The following is a 24,714-nucleotide window of genomic DNA, read 5'->3' as shown; positions in this document are numbered from 1 at the left end:
AATTCTTATGTTAGGTATTTATTCCTTACAATTAATATGAAGTCCTCATCTTACCTTTACTTTGAATCCTGTTTCAAACTCAATCCTAATTGCATCACAACACTTACCCTCAAGCCATGGTATCCTATATCCTGTATTTTTATTAGCGTTTACTCAGTCCAGGATAATAGATTTTTTTTTTTTTAAATGTCTAAGAGTATACCTGCAGTTGTTAGTCTTCAAACAGATTAATAAGTGGGAGAATAGAATACAATAAATTACTGTTTTAAGTCACTGAATCATGCACCATTAAATAACTGAAACATACATCAAGTACATAAACTACCAATGGTTATGAAGTCTGTCAAATAGTCAACTTTTAGCATTATTAAGCCCTGGAATTAGGGAGTCCTATTAGTTAGAAGGGAGCTCTGGTGGTGTAATGCCTAAGGCATTTGACTTCTAACCAGAAGGCTGGTGGTTCAAATCCACCAGCCACTCCTCGGAAGGAAGACAGGGCAATCTACTTTTGTACAGATACCATCTCAGAAACTCAAGGAGGGGTCACTATGAGTTGGAACCTCCTCAACAGCAGTGAGTTTTTGGATTTTGGTTATTAGTTAGAAATGCAGTTTGGTGCACACTAACCAGGGTGATATCTTATGTTAATTGCTTGACTTTTTTGAGCTTCAGTTTCTACATCTGTGAAATAGTGATACAATAATAATAGAGCCCACCCCTCTTGTGAGGATTAAATGAGAGAATAGATATAATAAATTCCTTAGTAAAATGTCATGCATATATAATAATCAGAGTGTCAGTCATTATTTTTCACATTGATAGAGAATGCATAAATGAATAAATTTTACTAATGAGATCACAAGTCTTTTGGGACCTTTGCAAGAATTTGATTCTTTTACAAAGTTACAGAACTGGGGTTGAAGTCTACTTTAAAAGTCTAGAAGCAAACACTGAGAAGTGAAAGGGAGCATAGGTACATCTGAAAAATTAATTTCTATGCTGGGTAACTTGCCTTTAAAAACTCCAGAATTTCCTTTAGCAATGTCATGGGAAATCATCTCAGGAATTGGTCATACCACCGTATCTGGGTGAAAAGAATGATGGGTCATCTTCCAAAAAAAGGTGTGAATAATCAGAAGGAGGGTATATCTGTTGGAGTCCTAGTTAGAAACAGGTAATAGCCTAAAACACAAATAATTCAAGGAGTGTTTAAGAAAGGACTAGATACAAAAGTGTTGACGGAATGTAAGAATGCTACAAAGGGATACTGCATTGCCCTGGGATGAAAACAGTTGAGTTGTCACTAACCCTAAACTTAAAGGGACTAATGGAGGAAGTAGTTTCCAGAGCAACATATTGAGAAGAGATCATCACTGAGGGAGAGTGTTGAGGCAAACTCATAGCTAGAGGGCTAAGTACCCTAAGTTTATTGTTTCTTCCCTCTGATCTGCTAATACTCCACGGGGCTGAACCCAACCAGAAGCCCAAAGTAGTGTATTGTTTAATCCATACAAGTCTGCTTCCTAGGCCAAGAGAACAGGGGAGCATGGAAGGGGGTCTGTATAGGTCTATCTATGGAAGATAACCAACCACAGGATAACAGAGGCAAAAGTGGTAACAGTAGACTACAACCTATAATCCATCTACTATGTTTGGCTGAGTAAATACGTCCATGTGGGTGAGCCTTTGAGAAAGCATACAAGACTACAAGAGACTTGAGTAATTCCTAATACATGTCCCCCACCATCTTGTGGACATATTCATATTCTTATAATTTTAGTAAAAAGTTGCAGCACCTTGGACCAAAGGAATATTTGCAAGGTTTTTTTTTTTTTTTTTCTGATCCATTAAAAAAGACTTTGTGAAGATATATAAACAAGAAGGAAGTATTTTCCTCCTTTCTTTCTGTATCTACACTCAAAATTGGAAGGCAGCAATCCTGTGCATAGTATTGTTTTCAGCAATAGTGCATGTCACTTCAGGAGTGTTGTTGCATAAATGTTTGTTCACAAACAGCTGAGATGAATGTTACAACAGACCAGCAAAGTCAAAGACTCTGACATATTAGTTTCTTTCCCCTGAGAGTTTGATTTGGAAACATTTAGAATATGGATGTGGTGATGGTCTCTAGCTCTCAACCATCTCCAGCTCTGCCTTTTCTCATTTCGTTTTGGAAAAGTTTCTTATGGCATCTGCTTCTAATCCTTTACCTTGTCTCTTTCTGTTTTCTTTTCTTGAGACTTCATTCGCCTCTCTGTAATTTTTTAACCCCTTATTTTGAGGTCGATTACTCCTCTGGTAACCTAAAATCCATCTGCTATATTTGGCTGAGTAAATACACCCATGTGGGTGAGGCTTTGAGAAAACACTCAAGACTCCAAGAGCCTTGGGTAATTTCTAATACTTGTCCCCTACCATCTTGTGGACATTAAGTAGAGGTAATTATTACAGGTTATGACTGAATGTTAAAAGGAAAATTAAATCTTGTTTCTATAAACCTATCTATGGTATAAGCAGTCCTCTCAGAATAAAGTGAGGTAAAAAAGCAAAAGATAGCATTGTGAGAAGTGAAATAGAACAATGAACCCAACTTATCCTTCAGTTTGGTTATAATTTACTCTGATTCCATGGATGTGAGAAATTTAACATTTCAACAAAAGCAAACTAATTAAAGACAAGTTTTGGCTAAGTTTGATTTTCTTCTTCCTGAATTGTTCAAAATATGAGAGGAAGAAAACCATCAAAAGGAGAAGAAAAGAAACACATGTACGATAGTTGAGAATTTGAGGAAGATCCTTCATATAGAGTCAAGAAAATGCTGAGACTACCTAGTACATTCTGAATTGCAGGTAGCTAAGAGCTAGCCTTTTGTCCTGAGAAAAACATGGCTCTGTGAACTCTGGTGCGTGAGAAGCAGAACTATTCCATGCTGGAAGGCAGTGGGCTGATCCTCAGCCTTGTTAGAAAAAGTGTCTTTAAATTCTGTAGAGCTAAAGCTATTTACATGGTGTACTGGATCAATAAATGTAATATTATAATATGTACAGATGAAAGGGACTAGGTAAGTATGAGTTTTTTAATTGGCAATATAAATATTACAAGTATACATTACACATTATATAGTGGTAGAAAGGGAGCTCTGGTAGCGTAGTGCCTAAAGCACTTGACTGCTAACCAGAAGGCTGGCGGTTCAAACCCACCAGCCACTCCTCGGAAGGAAGATGGGGCAATCTACTTACGTAGTGATACTGCCTTGGAAACCCAAGGAGGGGTCGCTATGAGTCAGGTCTGACTCCACGGCACATAACAACAACAGCAACAGTGGTAATAAAGTTACTTTGATTTAGGGCAGGATAGATGTGCCTTGTTAATGGATTTATCTTTCTACCTACATTGGCCTGTTAGGAGTTGGAAAAATAAAACAAAACCATAATCCAAATACAACCTTTAGTCTAGGGTGATTTTACTGATTGTTTTTCTGTGAAATAGCCATTGTTTAGACTATCTGTCCTACAATTACTAAGAGTGAATATATCTCTAATTTGAGTTAGCACAATGGTATGTTCTATAACAAATAGTAAAACAAATGAGGCACTTAAAACATATGTTCCAACAGCCTCTAACTAATATGGTTTTCAAAAATCAGCATCTAGGATAGAGATTAATTTGTCAAGATACTTGTGGAACTGACTGTATGTACACATTTATGTCTTGCACAAATGTATAATATAAAACACATATTTTTAGTAAATGAAACCAACCAAACCTGAGGTGAAGATGTTATTTTCCTAGGAACTCCCTTGAGTGCTCACATAAGCACTACTCCATATTCACCACACCACATGATACTCTGAAGGATGCACTGGCTGTCAATTTGATAGGGTATTGACTTCAAATGCTATAAAAACACTCATCCTAAATATTTTCCAAAAGTGAATATTGCTTTTTCACTCTTGATGCTTTCTTTTTAATAGTTGCCTGTTAGTAGCCTGAAGCTAAAATGATTTATTCTATAAGAAAAATAAGTTATTGTATTAGTTTATTTTGGGAGCTCTGGTAGCATAGTGCCTAAGGCACTTGACTGCTAACCAGAAGGATGGTGGTTCAAACCCACCAGCCACTGCTCGGAAGGAAGATGGGGCAAATCTACTTGCATAGTGGTACTGCCTCGGAAACCCAAGGACAGGTCGCTATCAGTTGGGTCTGACTCGATGGCATATAACAACAACAACAACAACAGTTTATTTCACAAAAGCCTTTTATAGAAAAGGTCTATCATAAGACTATTCAACTAAAGAGTTATTACTGTGGACCTTTCCCCTCTTTATTTCAGGTAGTGGAGATTTGTCCTTGTACTTGGCACATGAATGACTCTGTGTATCAGGATTCTGGCCAATATACGCCAACACATCCTTAATTAAAATGCTGGCAACTAAACATAAGACTTAAATAGTACCATACCAGATTAGAAATCATATCTGTTATGTTCGCTTGGGATTACTGTTCTGTTTATGAGAGAGAGAGACTTGACTAAATGGCTTTGATAGTGGAAGTTATATCTCTTTCCCTCGCAAGCTGCATCTACAGAGGCTGGTTCTACAAATAGAGATGCTGACTCTCCCTCAGGTAACTCAAAAGTGGGCTGAGAGTGGACCCAGTGTAAGGATTTCTCATGAACACCAGTCAGTAATTGGTTATGGCTCTTCCCTTCTCCAGACTATCTTAACATAGTCTGGGGCAACTAAAAGAAGCTTTTATGTGTTTGCTTTCAGAAACATCAACAACTACTGTTAGGTGTTTCTAATGGTAAGTTGGGACACACTGAAACTCTGCTGGGACACCCTTCTGTAAGAGGGCTGTGGATCCCACTCTACCTTGTTTACTTGTATAGTGTTCTGACTTTGGAGCCATTTTGTCTGGGTGTGAATTCCAGCTCCATCAGTAACTGGATAATTGAGCAATTTTCCTAAACTCTTCATATCTTAACTCTTCATTTTTGAAGGAGATAACAATACTGTTTCATTGACTCTTATGTACCATTAACTGTAAGACACTATTGTTTCACGGACCATTAAGAAAGAAAAAATAGCACGTAGTACCAACAAGGCAAATAACTCAATTAAAGTGAAAAAATAAACAGTACAGACAATAACTACATTATGGTTGTAGTCTAACAGTGAAATGGCCTTTATTGTAAGATGTGCTCTCATAACAGTGATGTTAAAATATGACAAAATATATGTCTTTGAATCTAAGAAATAGTGTACTATCTACATTGTAGGAATGCATGAGTTAATAAATGCAAAGCCCTTAGAAGAGTGCCTAATACATAATAAATAGCCAAGAAATACTTGTTATTAATATTATTATAACTATTACTAGGGCAATCAAAATCAACTTAGTGGTAATAGGTTTTTACAAAAAAAGTAACCAAAGTGATAATAATAATAATAATAAAACCCAAACCATTACTATCCAGTCAATTCTGACTCATGGTAACCTCACATATGCCAAGGTAGAATGTTACTCCACAGGGTTTTCAATGACTGATTTTATGGAAGTGGATCACCAGGGCTTTTATTTTTGAGTTCCCTCTGGGTAGACTAGAACTACCAACTTTTTGGTTAGCAGAAAAACAACAGTTTGCATCACCTGGGCACATAACAAGAAAAGTAGAGAAGAATTATTTTAATTTGTGACTTTAGAATGCCAACCAAAGGATTATTTGAGAACATTGGAATTATGTTTTAGTGTAAAAACCCTGAAATTTAGTGGTCTGTATAATTCTTCTCAATGATTGCACAGATATATATGATATCCACTGAATCTGCAGTAAGGTGCTGGTGGTAACTTTCTAAGACTCTTCATAAGAGGATGACAAAGTCCCTAAACAGGAGTGACTAGGCCTAGCTAAGTCATTGTCTTCGACCAAATTCTTTTATTTGTGAATAATAGCTTCTTAGTATTATCCTTTGACGTGGTTCTAGAAAGCATGTTGGTCCATATTGGTTATTTCATTATACTCACATGGATATATTAATATGGAGAATTCTTAGTGGCTGCCTGTACTGGTTCCAAGGCCATCACTGAAACTGAAATATATTCTGCCTCGTTTTTCTAGACTTCATCACATATGTATCTATTGCCTTGTCTATGCATAAACACAATTAAAACATGCTCTGTTTATCTGTGATACTCTGATACCTTTTATTTATAGTAAAAATAGTTTTGGAGATTATCCAGACTTAAAACTCTTTTTTTTTTTTTTTTTTAAGAAGGTTATCCTTCACGACTTAGAAAGCCTTTCCCCTAAACTTGTTCTGTACTTTCTGCTAGAAAATATTTCTCTAGTTCAAGTAACCAAGACAAAAAGTTGTCACCTTGAGAAAACATTCTGCTTCCCAAGGGTATTTTCATTTAAGTTTTCTGGTGCAAGGTATGAGTATTATATAATCGCTGATTGGAAGCTTATTTCTGGGGCCTCATTAACCATCTAGCATCTTATGGAGCCAGACTTCATTGTTGGACCTCATAACCAAGAGAACACATAGTTTCCAGTCCCAATTAGTAATTTTTCTGCCAGGCAGGCTTTTGATTGAGTGTATCTATCAGTGCTTAGATGAGTAGGAGTTTCCTCCTATTCCAATTTCCTCCTATTCCTCCTATTAAATATAGTGCAGTTTCTTGGTCCAAAGAAATTAAAATTAAATAGGCAAGAACCCTTATATTGCCACACATCATTTGAACATACCAACTGATAGATCATTTTTTTGCATTTTGGTCAGCTCAGTAAGTAATATCAAGTTTCAGACTTACAATGGTATTTGCAACAGTTGTGTTTATAAAGTAACTCCTTTCAACCGTCAAAAGAATGCAATGTCTAAGTGGAGTTATTGAATTGCTGTAATTATGCCTGAGCTGATTCAGTGATCCGTGGTGCGGTATTGCCCCAAGTGCAATGAAGAAACATGTCAAGAAGTACTTAAAGCAATTCTACAGAAAAGATTTGAGACATTAATAAGTTTTGACTATGAAGGCACCCAAAACTTCAGAATCAAATTCTTTCAAAACAACTATTTGACACTAGTCTGCATAATAGTAAATTAAACTCCCAAATATCACATTCTTTTTCTTTTGAGAGTTTTGCAGTATGGTATAATACTTAGGAGGAAGAAAACAAAAAATCAAAGCCAATTTTTGTAGCTAGGGGAAAAGCCTGCATTTGTTACTCAGATTATTTTTAGTTTTCTTCCTGCTGAAATTATTGGAAGACAAAAATAGGGGGCGGCTAAAGTGTTGAGGAACCACTTCCAATTCAATTTAGCAAATATTTATCAAGCTCCCTTGAAGCAAACGCATGGAAATTGCTAAACAATTTTAAAAGGAGCAAGAAAACAATGGTCAAAGAGATTTCATTTTATAAGGATTTCCAAGTTGAATAATCCCCAAATAAGGCTGACCTTGAGAGCTTTGAGGCTTAGACAGAGAGGAGGGTGAAGATAATTAGTTCTATGAGGGAGAAGTGGATTGAAAGAAAAAATGTTTCCTTGGTTTTGATCTCATGCACTTCAGCAGTGAAGGGACAGAAGGCCAAGTGAGGTAAAAGTTTTTAAGAAAATGACAATATACCAGGATCAAGGGAGGGTGTCCTACTCTAAGGCAACATTGGTGACAATTCTGGCCCTAAGATACCAATCTAGAACTCACTGTTCAAATGGGGTTAGAATCACCTTCCAAGATCTACTGTATTTCTTACAAATTATTTGTCTAATCTGTAATAGAATTTTTAAATACTTAGTAATTCAAAGGACAATTGTAATATGAAGACTTTGAAAGAAAGGGATAGATTTAAAGTGTTTTGGGAAGGTAAGTTGTGTGAGAGAGTTTATACCAAATTAATGACAATAAACCATAAAGTTTATATAACTTAATAAGTAATATCTTGATAATATTTATTAAGATATTATTATGTGTCTGGCATGATTCTAAGGATCTCTGGTGGCACTGTGATTAAAGCATTGGGCTGCTAACCAGAAGATTGGTGGTTTAAACCCACTAGTCATTTGTTTGGTGGGAGAAAGATGAGACAGTCTGCTTCCATAAAGATTTACAGCCTGGGAAACCCTATGGGGTAGTGTCTTATTGGGTCGCTATGATTTGGAATGGGAATGGCAGTGGGTTTGGCAGCCATGAATCTAAATTATTATTTTTTTTGCTTAATTGATTTAATATTCATAATAAATCCAAAGGTAGTCACTTTTATTATTATAATAATATTATTATTCTCCTTTGTTGTTGTATATTCTCCTTAGCAACACAAAAACCCAAGACAAAGAAAAGTTAAATAACTCCCCAAGGCAGCTCTGTTGATACATAATAGAAGCATGGTTCACACTCTTGCTCCAGAGCCCATATTGTCAATAACTAAACTCGTCTGTCTCTTGTTCCATGTTGTTGTTGTTGTTGCTTGATGCTGTTGAGTTAGTTCCGACTCATAGCAACCCTATGTACAACAGAATGAAACACTTTCTGGTCTTGCTCCATCCTCACAAGTGTGAGGATGAGCTGTACTTGAGCTCATCATTACAGCCACTGTGCCAATCCATCTTGTTGAAGGTCTTTCCCTTTTCTATAAGATTATTTATTTATATGGGAAATTCTAAAGGGATTATATGACTACCTTTATTATATAAGTAAATTATTTTTGTTTATTTTTTGATTTACTAGTTAAATTCAGAAACTTTGCCATCAGGATAAAATCTGAAATGATCCCTAGAACAGATACCCACCAAACCAAACTCACTGCCACTGAGTGGATTCTGATTTGTAGCTACCCCATTAGGTTTCCAAGAAGGTAACTCTTTATGGAAGTAGATTGCCCCATCTTCCTTCTGCGGAGTGGCTGGTGGGTTTGAACTGCCAACCTTCTGGTTAGCAGTCAAATGCCTTAGGCACTATGCCACCAGATGCTACTGTCTGATTTGGCTACTGGTGTTTTACAGCTGGATACCAATGATTAGTTCAAGAATTTCCCTATTTCACTTCCTAACCCTTAGAATGTCTGTTGATTTGTAAGATTTACTGGCTATCCTTTAGAGTTATAATCAGTTCAAATCTCTGACTATATTAACACTTGTCATTTGCCTTGAATACCAAGCCTCCTTCTTGATTCAGGAGAAATAAGTATGAGGAGCATTACTATGTACTTTTGAAACAAATCCACCACAGCATCATGGCATCATAGGTTAACTAGAAAGAACTGATAAGGCAACTGCTGTCACTTTCTAATATTTAAATCATTCAACACCCATTTTATAAAATAGGCACAACTTTTCTTGGGTCCAGTGATACTGTGTTAAACCATTTCCCTCCCGGGTCTACAGAAGCAGATTCAATTAATTAACAATGATCTTTACTTCTCCAAAAGAGTGAAAAGAGAACCTAGAGAATGGGAGTAGCATAGTGCCTAAGGCATTTATTTGACTGCTAATCAGAAGGCTGGCAGTTCAAACCCACCAGCCGCTCCCCAAAAAGAAGGCTGGACAATCTACTTCCATAGATATCACCTTGGAAACCCAAGAAGGGGTCTCTATAAGTTGGATCTGACTCAATAGCAGTGCATTGCATTAAAAAATGGGAAAAATTATTTGGCAATGACATATTTGAGAAGAGACTTAATCTCCAAAATTTATAGAAAACTTCAATGCCTCAATCAAAAAGACAAAGAATGCAATTCAAAAATGAGCAAAGGATATGAACAAACACTTCACCAAAGAAGATATTCAGGTAGCCAACAAACACATGAAGAAATGCTAGTGATGATTAGCCATTAGAGAGATGTAGTAAATCAAAACAACAATGATATATCATCTTGCCCCAGCACTAGTAACAAATTTCAACAAGACAGAAAATAACAAATGCTGATGAGGATGTAGAGAGATTGGGACTCTCATACACTGCAGGTGGGACTGTCAAATGATACAATCACTGTGGAAAATTATAATGGCATCTCCTTAAAAAGTTGGAATTAGAAATACTGTTTGATCCAGCAACCTCACTACTAATAATATATCCCGAAGAGGTGATATCTGGGACACGAATAGATCTGTCCACACCCATGTTCACTGTAGCACTATTCAAAATAGCAAAGAAATGGAAATAACCTAAATGCCCATCAACAGATGAATGGATTACCAAACTATGGTACACAACACAATGGAATACTATGCAGTGTTAAAGAATAATGAAGAATCAGTTAATCATTTCATAACACAGATGAACTTGGAGGACATTATTCTGAGTGAAATAAGTCAATCACAAAAGGACAAATGCTGTGAGTCTGTTATTATAAAAAGTCAAGGAAAGGTTTACACAGGGAAGGAAATTTTCTTTGTTGGTTACAAGGTAGAGAAGGAGAGGGTAAGAAAGGGAAAATAGATGAATCATTAGGAGACAAATGTTGATATGGGTAATGAGAAAGGCAATACATCTGACTAGCACACTAACGAAAAGGAAGACATGGAGATGTGCACAAGAGATATAGACAATAAAAGTAAATATTACTGCATACACAATACTGCATTATCAGTAATAGCAAACACTAATCTACAGGTGGATATGTAGGTAGACAGGAAAGAAGATCAGGTATGGATAGGTGGACAGGAATAAACCCACTACTATACATAGTTTTGGCACACGACATTACTACATACATATTTGTATGTGCTATAAAAACGTCCATATGCAGCATAAAGCTAAAGGGGCAAAGTTAGGATAATTCCTTAGCCATAACTAAGTACCTTGAGGGAGGGAGTTGCTGGCCCTGAGAAAAAAGAATCAAGGGTGACTCCAAGACTTTTTTTTTTCTTGAACAGCTGGAAGAAGGATCGTCATTTGTGGATTTGGGAATATTTGTGGAGAGAAGGGTTTTTTGGCAGTGGGGAGAAAATCACAAGTTCTGTTTTGGATGTATAGGCAGTCCCCAGATTATGAACCTGTTCTGTTCCTAAGTCTGTCTTTAAGTTGAATTTGTACAGAAGTTGGAACAGTTAGATATGGTTTGTAGCTAACATCAGTTACTCAAATCTTTGTCTTACTATATAATATATGGTGTAAATTTCTATGCATAAAAAAATAGAAGAAACTCTTCCAGATATACTAAAACATATAGCATAATCTTTAACAAAATAATACATTAATAATGATAATATTTTGATGAATATCATAAATTAGCACCTGTTTGTAATGATAAATCAATGTATGTATCTCAAATTTTTAATATAATGGGCTTTATGGGGCTGGTTTTTTAACTACAGGTTATACATAAGTTGGGCTTTCATAACCAGGGGACTTCCTATTAGATATCCAGGAGCTCTGGTGACCTGGTGCCTAAGACACTTGACTGCTAACCAGAAGGCTGGCGGTTCAAACCCACCAGCCACTCCTCGGAAGGAAGATGGAGCAATCTACTTCCACAGTGATACTGCCTTGGAAACCCAAGGAGGGGTCTCTATGAGTCAGGTCCGACTTGACGGCACATAACAACAACAACAACTGGTGACTCAGTGCCTAAGGCATTCGACTGCTAACCAGAATGTTGGTGGTTCAAACCCACCAGCCACTCTGTGGATGGAAGATGGGGCAATATATTTCCATAAAGATTTACTGCGTTGGAAACCCAATGGGGGTTGTTATGAGTTGGAATCGACTCAATGGCTGTGGGTTTGGTTTTATTAGATGTCCAAAGAGAGATGTGAAGTAGGCAATGGGATATTACATAAGGATTTAGGGAATGCATATCTTAAATTTTATTGTGTACCACAAATTGTTCTCCAAATTGTTTGTACCAAACTACTTTTTGTATCGCAGGTACAACATTTGTATTTGTCAGAATTTTTCATGTTGATAAGCTGATGCTGTTGTTGTTGTTGTGTTGTTATTTGCCATAGTGTTGGATCCAACTCATAGCAACCCCTCCTTGGGTTTCCAAGGCAATATCACTACAGAAGTAGATAGCCCAACCTTCCTTCTGTGGAGTGGCTGGTGGGTTTGAACCACCAGCCTTCTGGTTAGCAGTCAAGTACCTTAGGCACTACACTATGATATCCTCTTATGGATTACATTTTTGACAAGAACAATATTCCTGGCCTAAACCATGTGGACCTTAATTTACAAGCACCACTATTCATAACTACACATTATTGGTAGTGTTGTCATATTTTCCAAAATCAGAAAGGTCAGAAAATGGTATATACCATATATTGATATACTTAAAAATGTGTGATAAAATGAATAAGTGGCTTAGTTGGTACATCATATATATTTATACAATCTTTTAAAGAAATGGAAATTTCTATAGTACAATTGCATAGATTTGATATGGCTAATCTTCTTGTTTTGGCTTTTTATGATGATCAAAGTCTTGCTAATTTAAACAAATTGGAGGAATGGAGGTGGTGGGCTTGATTATGAACAGAAAGGATTTAATTTCTGTAATCACATATATTAGTCAAAACTTCACTAGGCTAATAATGATTACCTAATAGGCATCTGCACCTCTCAACTGTCAGTTTATCATATTATAGGGGCTTGCATGTTGCTGTGATGCTGAAAGCTGTGGCACTGCTATTTCAAATAGTAGCAGGGTCGTCTGTAGTGAACAGGTTTCAGTGGAGTTTCTAGACTAAGACAGACCAGGAAGAAGGAACTGGCAATCTACTTCTGAAAAAAATTGGTAGTGAAAACTTTATGGATAGCAGCAGAGCATGGTCTGATACAGTGCTGGAAAATGAGCCCCTCAGGTTGGAAGGCAGTCAAAATATGACTGGAGAAGAGTTGTTTCCTTAAGGTAGAGTCAACTTTAATGATGCTATGGGTTAAAGCTTTCAGGGCCTTCAGTTATTGACGGAGCATGACTCAAAATGAGAAGAAATAGAGATAAACATCCACTAATAGCTGGAATTATTAATGTGGAATATATGAAGTATGGATCAAGGAAAACCGGAAGTTGTCAAAAATGAAATGGAATACTTAAAGTTAGATATCCTAGATATTAGTGAGCTGCAATGGACTGGTATTGGCCATTTTGAATTGGATAATCATATGATCTACTTTGCTGATAATGACAAATTGAAGAAGAATGACATCACTTTCATCTACAAAAAGAACATTTCAAAATCTATCATAAATATCTGTAACATTCATAGGCTTACAAGGAAGAGCAGTTAATATGACCATTATTGAAATTTGTGCACCAATAACTTTTTACAAAAATTATTATGCAAAAAATGACAAAAATGAAAAAATTGAACACTTTTTACCAACATCTGCAGTCTGAGATTGATCAAATATGCAATCAAGATGAATTGATAATTACTGGTGGTTGGAATGAGAAAATTTGAAACAAATAAGGATAGGTGATTAGAAAATATGGACTTGGTGATAGCAATGACATAGGAGATTGCATGATAGAAAAAATTACATTGTTCAACAACATTAACTGTGACTATACACATGGAGTTCAGCAGCTGGAATACACATGAATCAAACCAACCACATCTTTGGAAATAGATGATGGAGAAGCTCAATATTATCGGTCAGAACAAGGCCTGGAGAGCAAAATATGACCACAAATATATCTCACTTGAATTTAAAGAATCTTCTTAGGAACAGATTTGTGTATTCATCACTACTGACTGAAAACAAGATGAGTTATGGGATGACATCAAGGACATCACACATGAAGAAGCAAAAGGTTATTAAAAAGACAGGAAGGAAAGAAAAGACCAAACAGTTGTCAGAAGAGTCTCTGAAACTTGCTCTTGAATGTAGAGTTGCTAAAGTGAAATGAAGAAATGAAGAAATAAAATAACTGAATAGAAGGTTTCAAAGGACAACTTGATCAGACAAAGTAAAGTACTATAATGAAATGTGCGAAGACCTGGAGTTGGAAAGCCAAAAGAGAAGAACACACTCAGGATTTCTAAAGCTGAAACAACTGAAAAAAAAAAAAAAAAGCCTTGAGTTGCAATACGGTTGGATTCTATGAGCAAAAAATTGAATGATGCAGGAAACATCAAAAGAAGATGAAAAGAATACACAGAGTCACTCTACCAAAAATATTGGTAGATGTTCAAACATTTCAGGAGGTAGCATACAATCAAGAACTAATGGTACTGAAGAAAGAAGTCCATGCTGCCCTGAAGGCATTGACAAAAGAAAAAAAAAAAGCTATAGGAATTTAGGGAATACTGCCTAAGGCACTTGACTGCTAACCAGAAGGCTGGCAGTTCGAACCCACCAGCCACTCCTTGGAAGGAAGGTTGGGCAATCTACTTTTGTAGTAATACTGCCTCGGAAATGCAAGGAGGGGTTGCTATGTGCCTGATCCAACTTGATGGCAGTGAGTTTGGTTCTTGTTATTTTTTGAAATAAACAAACACATGCAACACTGGAACCACTCACTCATGTATGCTAAGAAATTTGGAAAAGCTACCTGGTCACTGACTGGAATTGATCAATATTAAGGTGCTTATTCTAAAGAAAGATGATTCAACAGAATGAACAAGTTACCAAAAAATATCAATATCACATGCAGGTAAAATTATGCTAAAGATAATTCAAACCACGTGACAACAGTTAACTGGCAGGGAATTGCCAGAGATTCAATGCATTATAGAAGAGGATGTGAATGAGAGATATCATTGCTGATGTCAAATGGATGTTGGCTGAAGGAGAGAATGTAAGAAAGATGTTTACCTATTTTATTGAATATGCAAATACTTTGACAGTGTGGATCATAATAAATTATGGATAACATTGGCCAAATCAAAACTCACTGCTATCAAGTCAATTATGATTCTTAGTGATGCTGTAGGACAGAGCTTCATAGGGTTTCCAAGGCTGACATATTTATGGATGGATACTGCTTTATCTTTCTCCTGAGGAATGTCTGGGAAGATCGACCCTTTTGGTTAGCAGCTGAGGTAACCAACCACTGTACCATCAGGGCTCCTTTGTGAAGAATGGAAATTTCAGAACACTTAACTGTGCTCATGCGAAACCTGTACATAGACCGAGAGGCAGTCATTCGAACAGAATAAAGGTATACTCCAAAACCCAAACTCACTGCTATCGAGTCGATTCTGCATCACAGCAACCTCTTCTTGGGTTTCCAAGGTGGTATCTCTACAGAAGTAGATTGCCCAGTCCTCCTTCAGAGAGTGGTTGGTGGCTTTGAACTGCCAGCCTTCTGGTTAGCAGTCAAATGCCTTAGGCACTATGTCACCAGAGCTCCATGGTTTAATTCAGGAAAGGTGTGTCCTTTCACCATATTTATTCAGTCTGTATCCTGGGGAAATAATGCTAGAGGCAGAACTATATGAAGAAGAATGAAGCATCAGCATTGGAAGAAGACTCATAAACAACCTGCAATATGTAACAGACACCTTTGTTGCCGTAAGTGAAGAGGACTTCTGATGAAGAAAAGACTTCAGCCTTCAGTATGGATTGTACTTCAACATAAAGAAAACTAAAATCCTTACAACTGGAGCAATAAGCCATCATGATAAACAGAGAAAGACCGAAATTTCCAAGAATTTCATTTTACACAATCATTTTACACAGTCAATGCCCATGAAAACAGCAGTCAAGAAATCTGTTAGGGTATTGCATTGGCAAATTTACTACAAAAGATCTCTTTAAAGTGTTAAAAAGCCAAGATGCCACCTTGAGGTCTAACATGTGCCTGGCCTAAGCCAGGACATATTCAGTCACCTCATATGTATGCAAAAGCTGAACAATGAATAAGGAAGACTGAAAACAAATTGATGCATTTGAGTTATGGTGTTGGTGAAGAATATTGAACATAGCACAGACTGCCAGAAGAGCAAAGAAATCTGTCTTGGAAGAAGTATAGTCAGAATGCTCCTTAAAAGAAAGGAAGGTTAGACTTCATCATTTTATCAGGAGGAACCGGTCCCTGGAGAAGGACATTATGCTTGGTAATGTAGATGGTCAGTGAAAAAGAAGACCCTCAATGAGATGGATTGGTACAGTGGCTGCAACAATGGGCTCAAGCATTGTAACAGTTGTAAGGATGGCACAGGACCAGGCAGTGTTTTTCCTGTCAGTTGCTATGAGTCAGAACCAACCAAATGGAACCTAATAACAATAGGCAATTTATGAGTAGATATGAATAATTGTCCTTTGAATATTAAAACATGTGCTTGGACTATTTCTGGATTCCATTTTCACTGCAATAAATGCATGTTCCAAAGCATTTTTTCTTTCACTTTTGATTAAGTACACATTTACCTCACAATATAATCTGAATATGAAGATTTGCTTGTGCCATTATTCATAACTGTTGAATAGTTTGTGTTGTTTGTTCTGTGTGATGGAGAAAACTTCAGATAATAATAATAAAAAAAAAAATGTTTATGTCAACTGGCCAGTATCAACTTATTGAAACAAAGGGAAGAATATCCATAAAGACAACACAGCTGGGTTTTCTTTTCTTTATATATATATATATATATAGAGAGAGAGAGAGAGAGAGAGAGAGAGAGAGAGAGAGAGAGAGAGAATATTGTTGACATTATCAGGCTGCTATTTTCTTTGACGGTATTTGGAATATGAACTCCTAGCCTCCTAGAATTTTTTTTAAAGGTGGCAATTCCACTCCTTCTATTTCTGAAGCTGTTGATAAAGCATGCACATCAAGTAAATAAGCAAGTACAGGAATTATGCACTGAAGCACATTGTCAGAAGGCCTGAGTTATACTCCAGCTCCTGTTGTTGTTTTTAGCTGCTGTGGTGTTGGTTCTAACTCATAACCACCCTATGGATGAGACAATGGAACACTGCCTGGTCCTGTATCATCCTCACAATTCTTGCTATGCTTGAGCCCACTGTTGTAGCCAATGTATCAATCCATCTTACTGAGGGTCTTCCACTTTTTCACTGACCATCTACCAACCATGATATCCTTCTTGAAAGACTGGTCCCTTCTGATGGTATGACCAAAGATTCCAATCTCTATGTCTAATCAATTATTTATCGATTATTAAGCAAATCATTCCAGAGTTTTCTATCTCTAATTTTCTTATATTTAAATGATTTAACATATGATTGTCATAATGAAGTATTTTAAAGTATAGTAGTGAAAATATACGAGCTCATTTTGATCATATTAGAGCTAGTTTTGAACTAAAATTGTTTAGTTGGATTTTTCACTAACACATATTTGACAGAGGAGAAAACAGAGAAAATAATAAAAAATTTGGAGGTAGTGCATGAGACTTGTGAAACATTAAAACATAATCATAAAATTCAAAAACGGGTGAAGGGCACAAACAGACACTTCACTAAAGAAGATATACAGGCAGCCAACAAACACATGAGGAAATGTTCACAATCGTTAGCCATTAGAGAGATGCAAATCAAAACAACAATGAGGTATCATCTCACCCCAGCAATAATAGCAAAGTTCAACAAGACAGAAAATAACAAATGATGATGAGGGTGTGCAGAGACTGGAACTCTCATACACTGCTGGTGGAACTTTAAAATGGTACAGCCACTATGGAAAACGGTATGGCACTTGCATAAAAGATTGAAAATAGAAATACCATTTGATCCAGCAATTCCATTCCTAGGAATATAAACTAAAGAGGTGAGGTCCAGGACACAAACAGACATATACACACCCATGTTCACTGCAGCACAATTCACTAATAGCAGAGATGGATGCAACCTAAGTGCCCATGAACAGATGAACGGATAACCAAACTGTGGTACATTTACACAATGGAATGCTATACAACATTAAAGAATAATGAAGAATGTAAGAATCACCTAACAACGTGGATGGATTTGGAGGACATTATGCTGAGTGAAATAAGTCAGTCACAGAAGGACAATCATTTTATGAGTCCATTACTGTAAAAAGTCAAGGAAAGATTTATGCATGGAAGGAAATTTACTTTGTTGGTTACCAGGAAGGGGAAAGAGGGGGAGGAAAATTTTCTGACTATTTAAGAGTCACATGTTGATTTGGGTGAAGGGAAAGGCAATATAACAAAATTGTGTGGCTGGCACAATGATAACAGAGAAAAGGAGGACACAGGAATATGCACAGAAGATACAGACAACAGAGGCAAATACTGTTACATACACAATACTGCATTACCAGTGGTGGCAAACACTAGGATATGGGTGAATGCATGGACAGGTGAGAAGATCGGGTGTAGACAGGTGAACAGGAATATATACCCAAGACCAAGGATAGATTTGGCAGAAGATAGTCTTACATACATACTGCTGCTACAAAAATATCCATATACAATATAGAAGTAACAAATGAAAAGGTTGGAGTAGCTTCTCAGAGAGAACCAAACTCCTTTAGGGAGAGAGTCACTGGGCCTGCAGGCTTGGGAGCATAGTCTCATGGGAAACCATGTTTAATTGGCACAACCTAGTACATAAAAATCTTATTCTAAATCCTACTTTGGTGAGTAGCGACTGGGGTCTTAAAAGCCATCGAGCAGCTCTCTAAGATGCAATTATTGATCTCCCCTCATCCGGAGCAAAGAAGAGTGAAGAAAATCAGTCATTTGGAAAGAATAAATCCAAGGATGTGTAGACCACAGGAACCTCAGCCTTCATGACCTTGAGACCAGAAGAACTAAATGGTGCCTGGCTACCAATGCCAATCACTCAGAAAGGGTTCAGAATTGGAGATCCTAAATAGAGTGGGAAGAAAAATGTGGAACAAAATTCAAAAACACAAAAATGACCAGAATTACTGGTCAGATAGATGCTGGTGGAACCCCAGAGACTATGGTCCAGGTTATTCTTCGGACCTGGAACTGGACTCATTTCTGTGGATTAGCTCTCCACCAAACAGTAGGAAGACCTACAAGCAGAACACCTACCCCAAGGATATGCACCCACCTACCCTAGGGCAATGCTCCCCCTAGATGAATCAACCATGAGACATCAGAAGGACAGCATTTGCATAGAGGGAAAGCTGGACAGACAGGAATGCATAGATAAGAAGGGCATAGGAAAGGGATAGTCACAAGGAGCAGATGAGAGGAGAGCTTTTTATGGCTGGAATTGTAATCGGGACTGTGAAACCTAATGTGCATGAACTGTTTTGTGTAAAATGAATCTGCTTTGTAAATGGGCATCCACATCTCAATAAAAAATTTTAAAAAATCAGAAAAACAGATAAATTCTTACTTATTTTTGTTTAATGTAATAATTCAAATTGTCATATTTGAATATAACATATTCCTCTGACATTCCCTTGCCTTTCCAGGAGTTCTATCACCTGCTTCTGCGACCTTAGGAAGTGGCCTGCCAATCAAGTGACTTGCCTAATCTCTGTGTCTTCACTCCCCTGGACTGACCTAGCCTGACCCCAGTTTAAATGACCCAAGACAGAGAACTCTTTATTCAAGGTTTTCTTCCTTATATAAAATTCCTTTCAAAGAATTTTTCTCTTTAGACTGTTGATTATCTCATATGGTCAGATGAGCTCAATGTTTTTAGGCATTTGGTGCACTTATAAATAAACAGCATTAAAAGAGCAAGATCTTTGCGACAGCAATTAAGAAAATTGGATGAACACCTACACATCCCCTCTCAAAAAAAACTGAAAAGGAGGGGGGGAAAAACAAAAAAAAACCCGCTAGCAAACTCTGAATAATAGAGCATTCTCATCAAAGACTTTATGACTCTAGAAAGGCACAATTTGTAATGACAGCCATGAACACTGATCATGGGCTTTGGTAGACTGGAAGACAGTACAAGAAAGCTGGTTAATAATATTGTGGCTATAATCAAATTAATGCCCCCCCCCCCAAAAAAAAGACAGAAGCATGAATTTGATGGCCCTTTGAATAACAAATGGTTAACTGAACTCATTTACTCTTTATCTTCCTGTGAAAATGTTAACTTTAATACAGTAATTATATGTGCCCACCTGATGTATTCCTTTGACTCTAAGTAGATTGTCTTTTGCCATTTTTGAAAGTGCCTAAGGTATTTGGCTGCTAACCAGAAGGCTGGCAGTTCAAACCCACCTGCCACTCCTTGGAAGGGAGATTGGGCAATCTATTTCCGTAGTGATACAGCCTCGGAAACCCAAGGAGGGATTGCTATGAGTCGGTTCCAACTAGATGGAAATGAGTCTTTTGTTTTTTTAAAATACAATTACTTGTCACTGCAAGCCACTTGAAAGAAAGCCTATTTTGTAGGTAAATATAAGTGGAGACATTTATAGCTTGAAAACCTGTGGAACTGTGTTTTGAGTGATATGTAAATATTTCTACCTGAAGAAAACTACTTGTCTTCAATATTACTGGTGATTTAAAATATATTAATAGTGTCTGAAAGAAAGCCTCAGTTTTATTTCTATCACAGGTAAAATAATAAGAATGAAATATTTAAGTAAATGATCACATTAGGAAGTTTTTACTGCCCTCTGGTGTCAGTTTCTGAAGAAAATAAAATATTACAAAATTACTGTAAAAAATGGTTGAAAGTAACTTAGTTGAACAAAGTGCTTAGGAGATTAAAAAAAAAAATCTTGCCTCCAGTTATGCACTTTTACAGCCAGTAATGCTAATGCTTATTTCATGTTTATGAGCAACAATTTGTCAAAGTTAGAAACTAACAGTAGTAAAGTATTAGTAGGTGTGTTGTTGTTGTTGTTTGCCGTTGAGTCGGACCTGACTCATAGCGACCCCTCCTCGGGTTTCCGAGGCAATATCACTACGGAAGTAGATTGCCCAACCTTCCTTCCGAGGAGTGGCTGGTGTGTTTGAACCGTCAGCCTTCTGATTAGCAGTCAAGTGCCTTAGGCACTATGCTACCATAGCTCCCAGGTATAATAAAGTTTATGATTCATGGTATACCAAATTAATACGAAACTACCAGTGTTATAATTTTAGCCAATGATGTTTACCAGTTTGCCAAATTTCATAATTTTGAATTTAGTTTTTCATATTTATTTAATTTAGGTAAAGAGCTCTGTATTAGTAAAAGCAAGTCTTTCAAAAAATGATTGAGCAGCTTATTTTTGTAGTATAAGATGCTATTTTCACTTGGTTATAGGAAATTAATAAATGGGAAATAATCAAGATAACAGCTAACACTAGTGGAACACTTACTAGATGCAAGACACTGTTTTACTTTTTATGCATAGCATTTCATTCAGTCTTCATACAATAGAGTAGCATAGGCATTATTATAATTACCATTTCATAAATAAAGAAACTGATCACAGAGAGGTAAAAGTAACTTGCCTAAGGTGACAAACGGCTAAAAAGTGGAATCGTGATTGGAAGACTAATAGATTCCAGGGTCCTTCCCTTTAACCTTTTTTGCACAGGAAAATTCTACAATGAAGGAGGTAGAATTTATAGAAATTATGATGAACGTAACATGACACTCTAAATGTTTGTGGACTCCAATTAACTCTGCACAGTCACAAAATTGCTATTTTTTGCTGAATTCCTTCTTTAGTGGCCAGAACCTGTGCATGAATAACAGCCCTTTGGCACCCAAAAATGTTCATCAAGACTTTTTTCTTTGTTAGAAAAGTCTGCCTTCTTTGGAAACATCTTCAACAAAAGATCCTCATAACTGGACCAATAAGCAACATCATGATAAATGGAGAAAAGATTGTGCTGTCAAAGGTTTCATTTTACTTGGATCCACAATCAACGTCAACGGAAGCAGCAGTCAAGAAATCAAATAATGGATTGGATAGGGCAAATCTGTTGCAAAGAACCTTCTTAAAGTGTTTAAGAGTAAAGATGTCACTTCAAAGACTAAAGTGTGCCTAACCCAGGACCTGAGATTTTCAATAGCTTCATATGCATGTGAGAGCTGGGCAGTGAATAAGGAAGATTGCAGAACTGCTTTTGAATTGTGATGTTGGTGAAGAATATTGAAGGTCCCATGGAGTGTTGAAAGAAAGAACACATCTATCTTGGAGGAAGTACAACCAAAATGTTCTTTATAAGCAAGAATAGGCAGACTTCATCTTTCATACTTTGGTCATGTTGTCACAAGAGAGCAGTCCCTGGAGAAGGAAGTCGTGATGGGTAAAGTGGAGGGTCAAGCCAAAAAGGGGAAGCCCTTCAATGAGATGGATTGACACGGTGGCTGCAATGGTGGGCTCAAGCATAGCAAGGATATTGAGGATGGTGTAAGACTGGACAATATTTTGCTCTGTTGTGCACAGGGTCTCCATGAGTCAGGTCTGATTCATAGGCACGTAATGACAGCAATTTAGCAACCTGTTTGCTGTTTGTGCTTCTCTATGCCTTCCCTCTGAAGTAGTAGCCTAGATCATCCATGACAACAGATATGCTTCCTGGAACAAGTAGCACACAGTGGCATCACTAGACAGGTGCTGGGGATGCAGATCACAATGGGTGACACTGTCAGTGATGGTGACAAAAAAGGACTTTCTATAAAATTTTTGTGTGGTGTTTTAGCAGAAATTTATTACTTTTTAATAAAAATATCTCTGTAGTTACAGCAACCAAAACATTTTTTTGTAAGCCCAGCTTACATGTATCAATAGACCTATAATGATAAAACTCCATGTTAATTTACTTTTTGAATCTTCTAATGCTCTGGGTCAGAGCTGCAATTATTACCCAATTACAGCAACGCTTCCAATCACGTGTTTTCATCTGCATGTACTACAAGCACATGCTGTTGTTTTCGTTGCTGCAGATATTTTTATAATCTCTGATTTTTTCAAATTTTCTGATGTTTTAGCTACAATGTCGTGGTAAGTAGTATTTACGAGTCTTTATCAGTAACTTTTTTTGAGAATGAAATAGTAAAGTGAAAGAAAGATACAAATCAGAAAAGGCTTCCACTCAGTTACTAATAATGTAACTAATGTTGCAATTCGGTGTAGGAAGACCTTAAAAACAATTTTGTTGATAGTATTCATATAATCTAACAAATATCACATTTAAGCAATTTACAACTATATTTATCAAATATTATTCTATGATTAAAATTGGTAATAAAAATCACTAAGGATTCTATATGGTCTGGTACTACAGGAGGACCATTGTGGGAGGTGGCACCACGAGTTACTGCACTGGATGACACTCACTCTAGTGATGCCACCGATGGCACAATTAACCAAACACAAACCAAACACGCTGCCATTGCATCGGATTGGACTCATAGCGACCCCTCCTTGGGTTTTCGAGTATTTGTGATTCTAGGATACTTTTGGCTTTGTAACTACTTGGTAACAATCTCAGGCTCTGGAAAGACTAATTATACATGAAAATCTTTTTCTATTTACATTAATATAAAACCAAAAGTCAACACAATCATTAGCTATTCACAGCAGTAAATTCTTACCTGACTCGAGGAGTTGGGTTTCCAGTGACTCTACACTCCAAATAAACTCTACTGCCTTCTTCCACCTCTTGGCTCCTCAGCTTTTGGATGAATCGAGGCGCGGAGGGGAAGTGGAGTGGATTCTGAAGTTGTGGGTGAGACATATTATTGCACGGCATCACCCCATCGTGGTTGACCTGATAGCGACGCCTGGCCTCTGGCAACTTAACCTTTGTTTCCATCTCCTGTTGGTCTTCTGTAGGGCTATGGCTGGCTGAGGCACTCATTAGGGCTGAAGGCTGGTTTTTAGGAGACAAGTACCCGCTGTCTGGTGACGAAGACTCCCCGTTTGGGCTTCTATTTCTCGGCTTTGCTGCTTCTCTAAATATGGATGTCAGCTCCTCAATGAAATTAGCTGCCTTGTCACACAGCTCGCTCTGGGGGCCTGCTTTGCCTTGATATGCCCGTTTGGGCTTTATACTTGTGTTTGGAGTTTTTCCACCACATTTTTCAGCTTTTCGGAGGCTCCGGATATAGCTGGGCCTGGCAAGCAGGGGTGATAAGGCAGGTTTCCTCTTCGAAACAGGTGAAGAGATACTCTTAGTCTGTGGTTCTGCCAGAGACTGGACAGATGTTGGCCTGGTCTCTTGAAGTCTTCTTGAGGAGGTTTGCTCACCCAGTTTGGTCTCCTTATGAGGAGGATTTTCACAGAGGCTTACAGGAGAGGTGCTGAAAATCTGCGAGATCTCCTTTTCTGAGTCAAAATCTTCTGTTTCAGAGCTGGCTATAGCTCTCCGGGCCAGGTCAAGACTCTTGTTTATCTCTTCCTGGCTGAGAAAAGCAGATAGCTCAGGGAAGAAATCAGCATTCTTGTCTTCTTCCTGCATATCTGATAGGGAATCGTAGAAGGAGTCATGAGAGGAAGTCTCTGACATATTTAAACAGTCTCATACACTGTTTGTCTGCTTTGAACAGGAAGGCTAGAGGAACTGGAAATCAGCTTTCTTCTTGTGTTCTGAAAGGCAAAATAGAATTGACATTAGTTTTTTGTTTTAGTTTTTATCATGAGTTCCTATTATTTACAAGTACATATAATAGCAAGTGTTTAAATACATTGTTATTATCATTTTCCTCTAATATATAAGTTAGAAGAAACATTAAGGTGAAATAAGTATAAATATAAGTATAATTATGCTTACCATAGTGGGTTTTTTGGGGTCTGTAAAGATTGACCAGGTCTCCAGGAGCAAAGTAAGCACGGGCGTAGCACAGAGTAGCAGGCCGGAAGAGCAGGAGAAAGGGGTAAAACCCAGGAAGCTAAAGAGA

At 37.3% G+C, this 24,714-nt stretch overlaps 1 protein-coding gene across 1 annotated transcript in view; it reads right to left on the bottom strand.

Annotated features, from left to right (window-relative positions):
- The window catches only part of PALLD (palladin, cytoskeletal associated protein), a 578,399-nt gene extending 554,076 nt beyond the window's left edge, over nt 1-24,323 (bottom strand). Inside the window, exon 1 of the mRNA XM_007952894.2 lies at nt 23,410-24,323. Within this exon, the coding sequence (XP_007951085.1) occupies nt 23,410-24,323 (914 nt within the window). The remainder of the gene's footprint in view (nt 1-23,409) is intronic.
- Between the last annotated feature and the right edge of the window lie 391 nt (nt 24,324-24,714).

This window comes from Orycteropus afer, unplaced genomic scaffold (assembly GCF_000298275.1).
Source record: "Orycteropus afer afer isolate SDZICR_OR568_19922 unplaced genomic scaffold, OryAfe1.0 scaffold00364, whole genome shotgun sequence".
NCBI classification, from domain to species: Eukaryota; Metazoa; Chordata; class Mammalia; order Tubulidentata; family Orycteropodidae; genus Orycteropus; species Orycteropus afer.
This window is presented reverse-complemented; position numbering and strand designations above follow the sequence as displayed.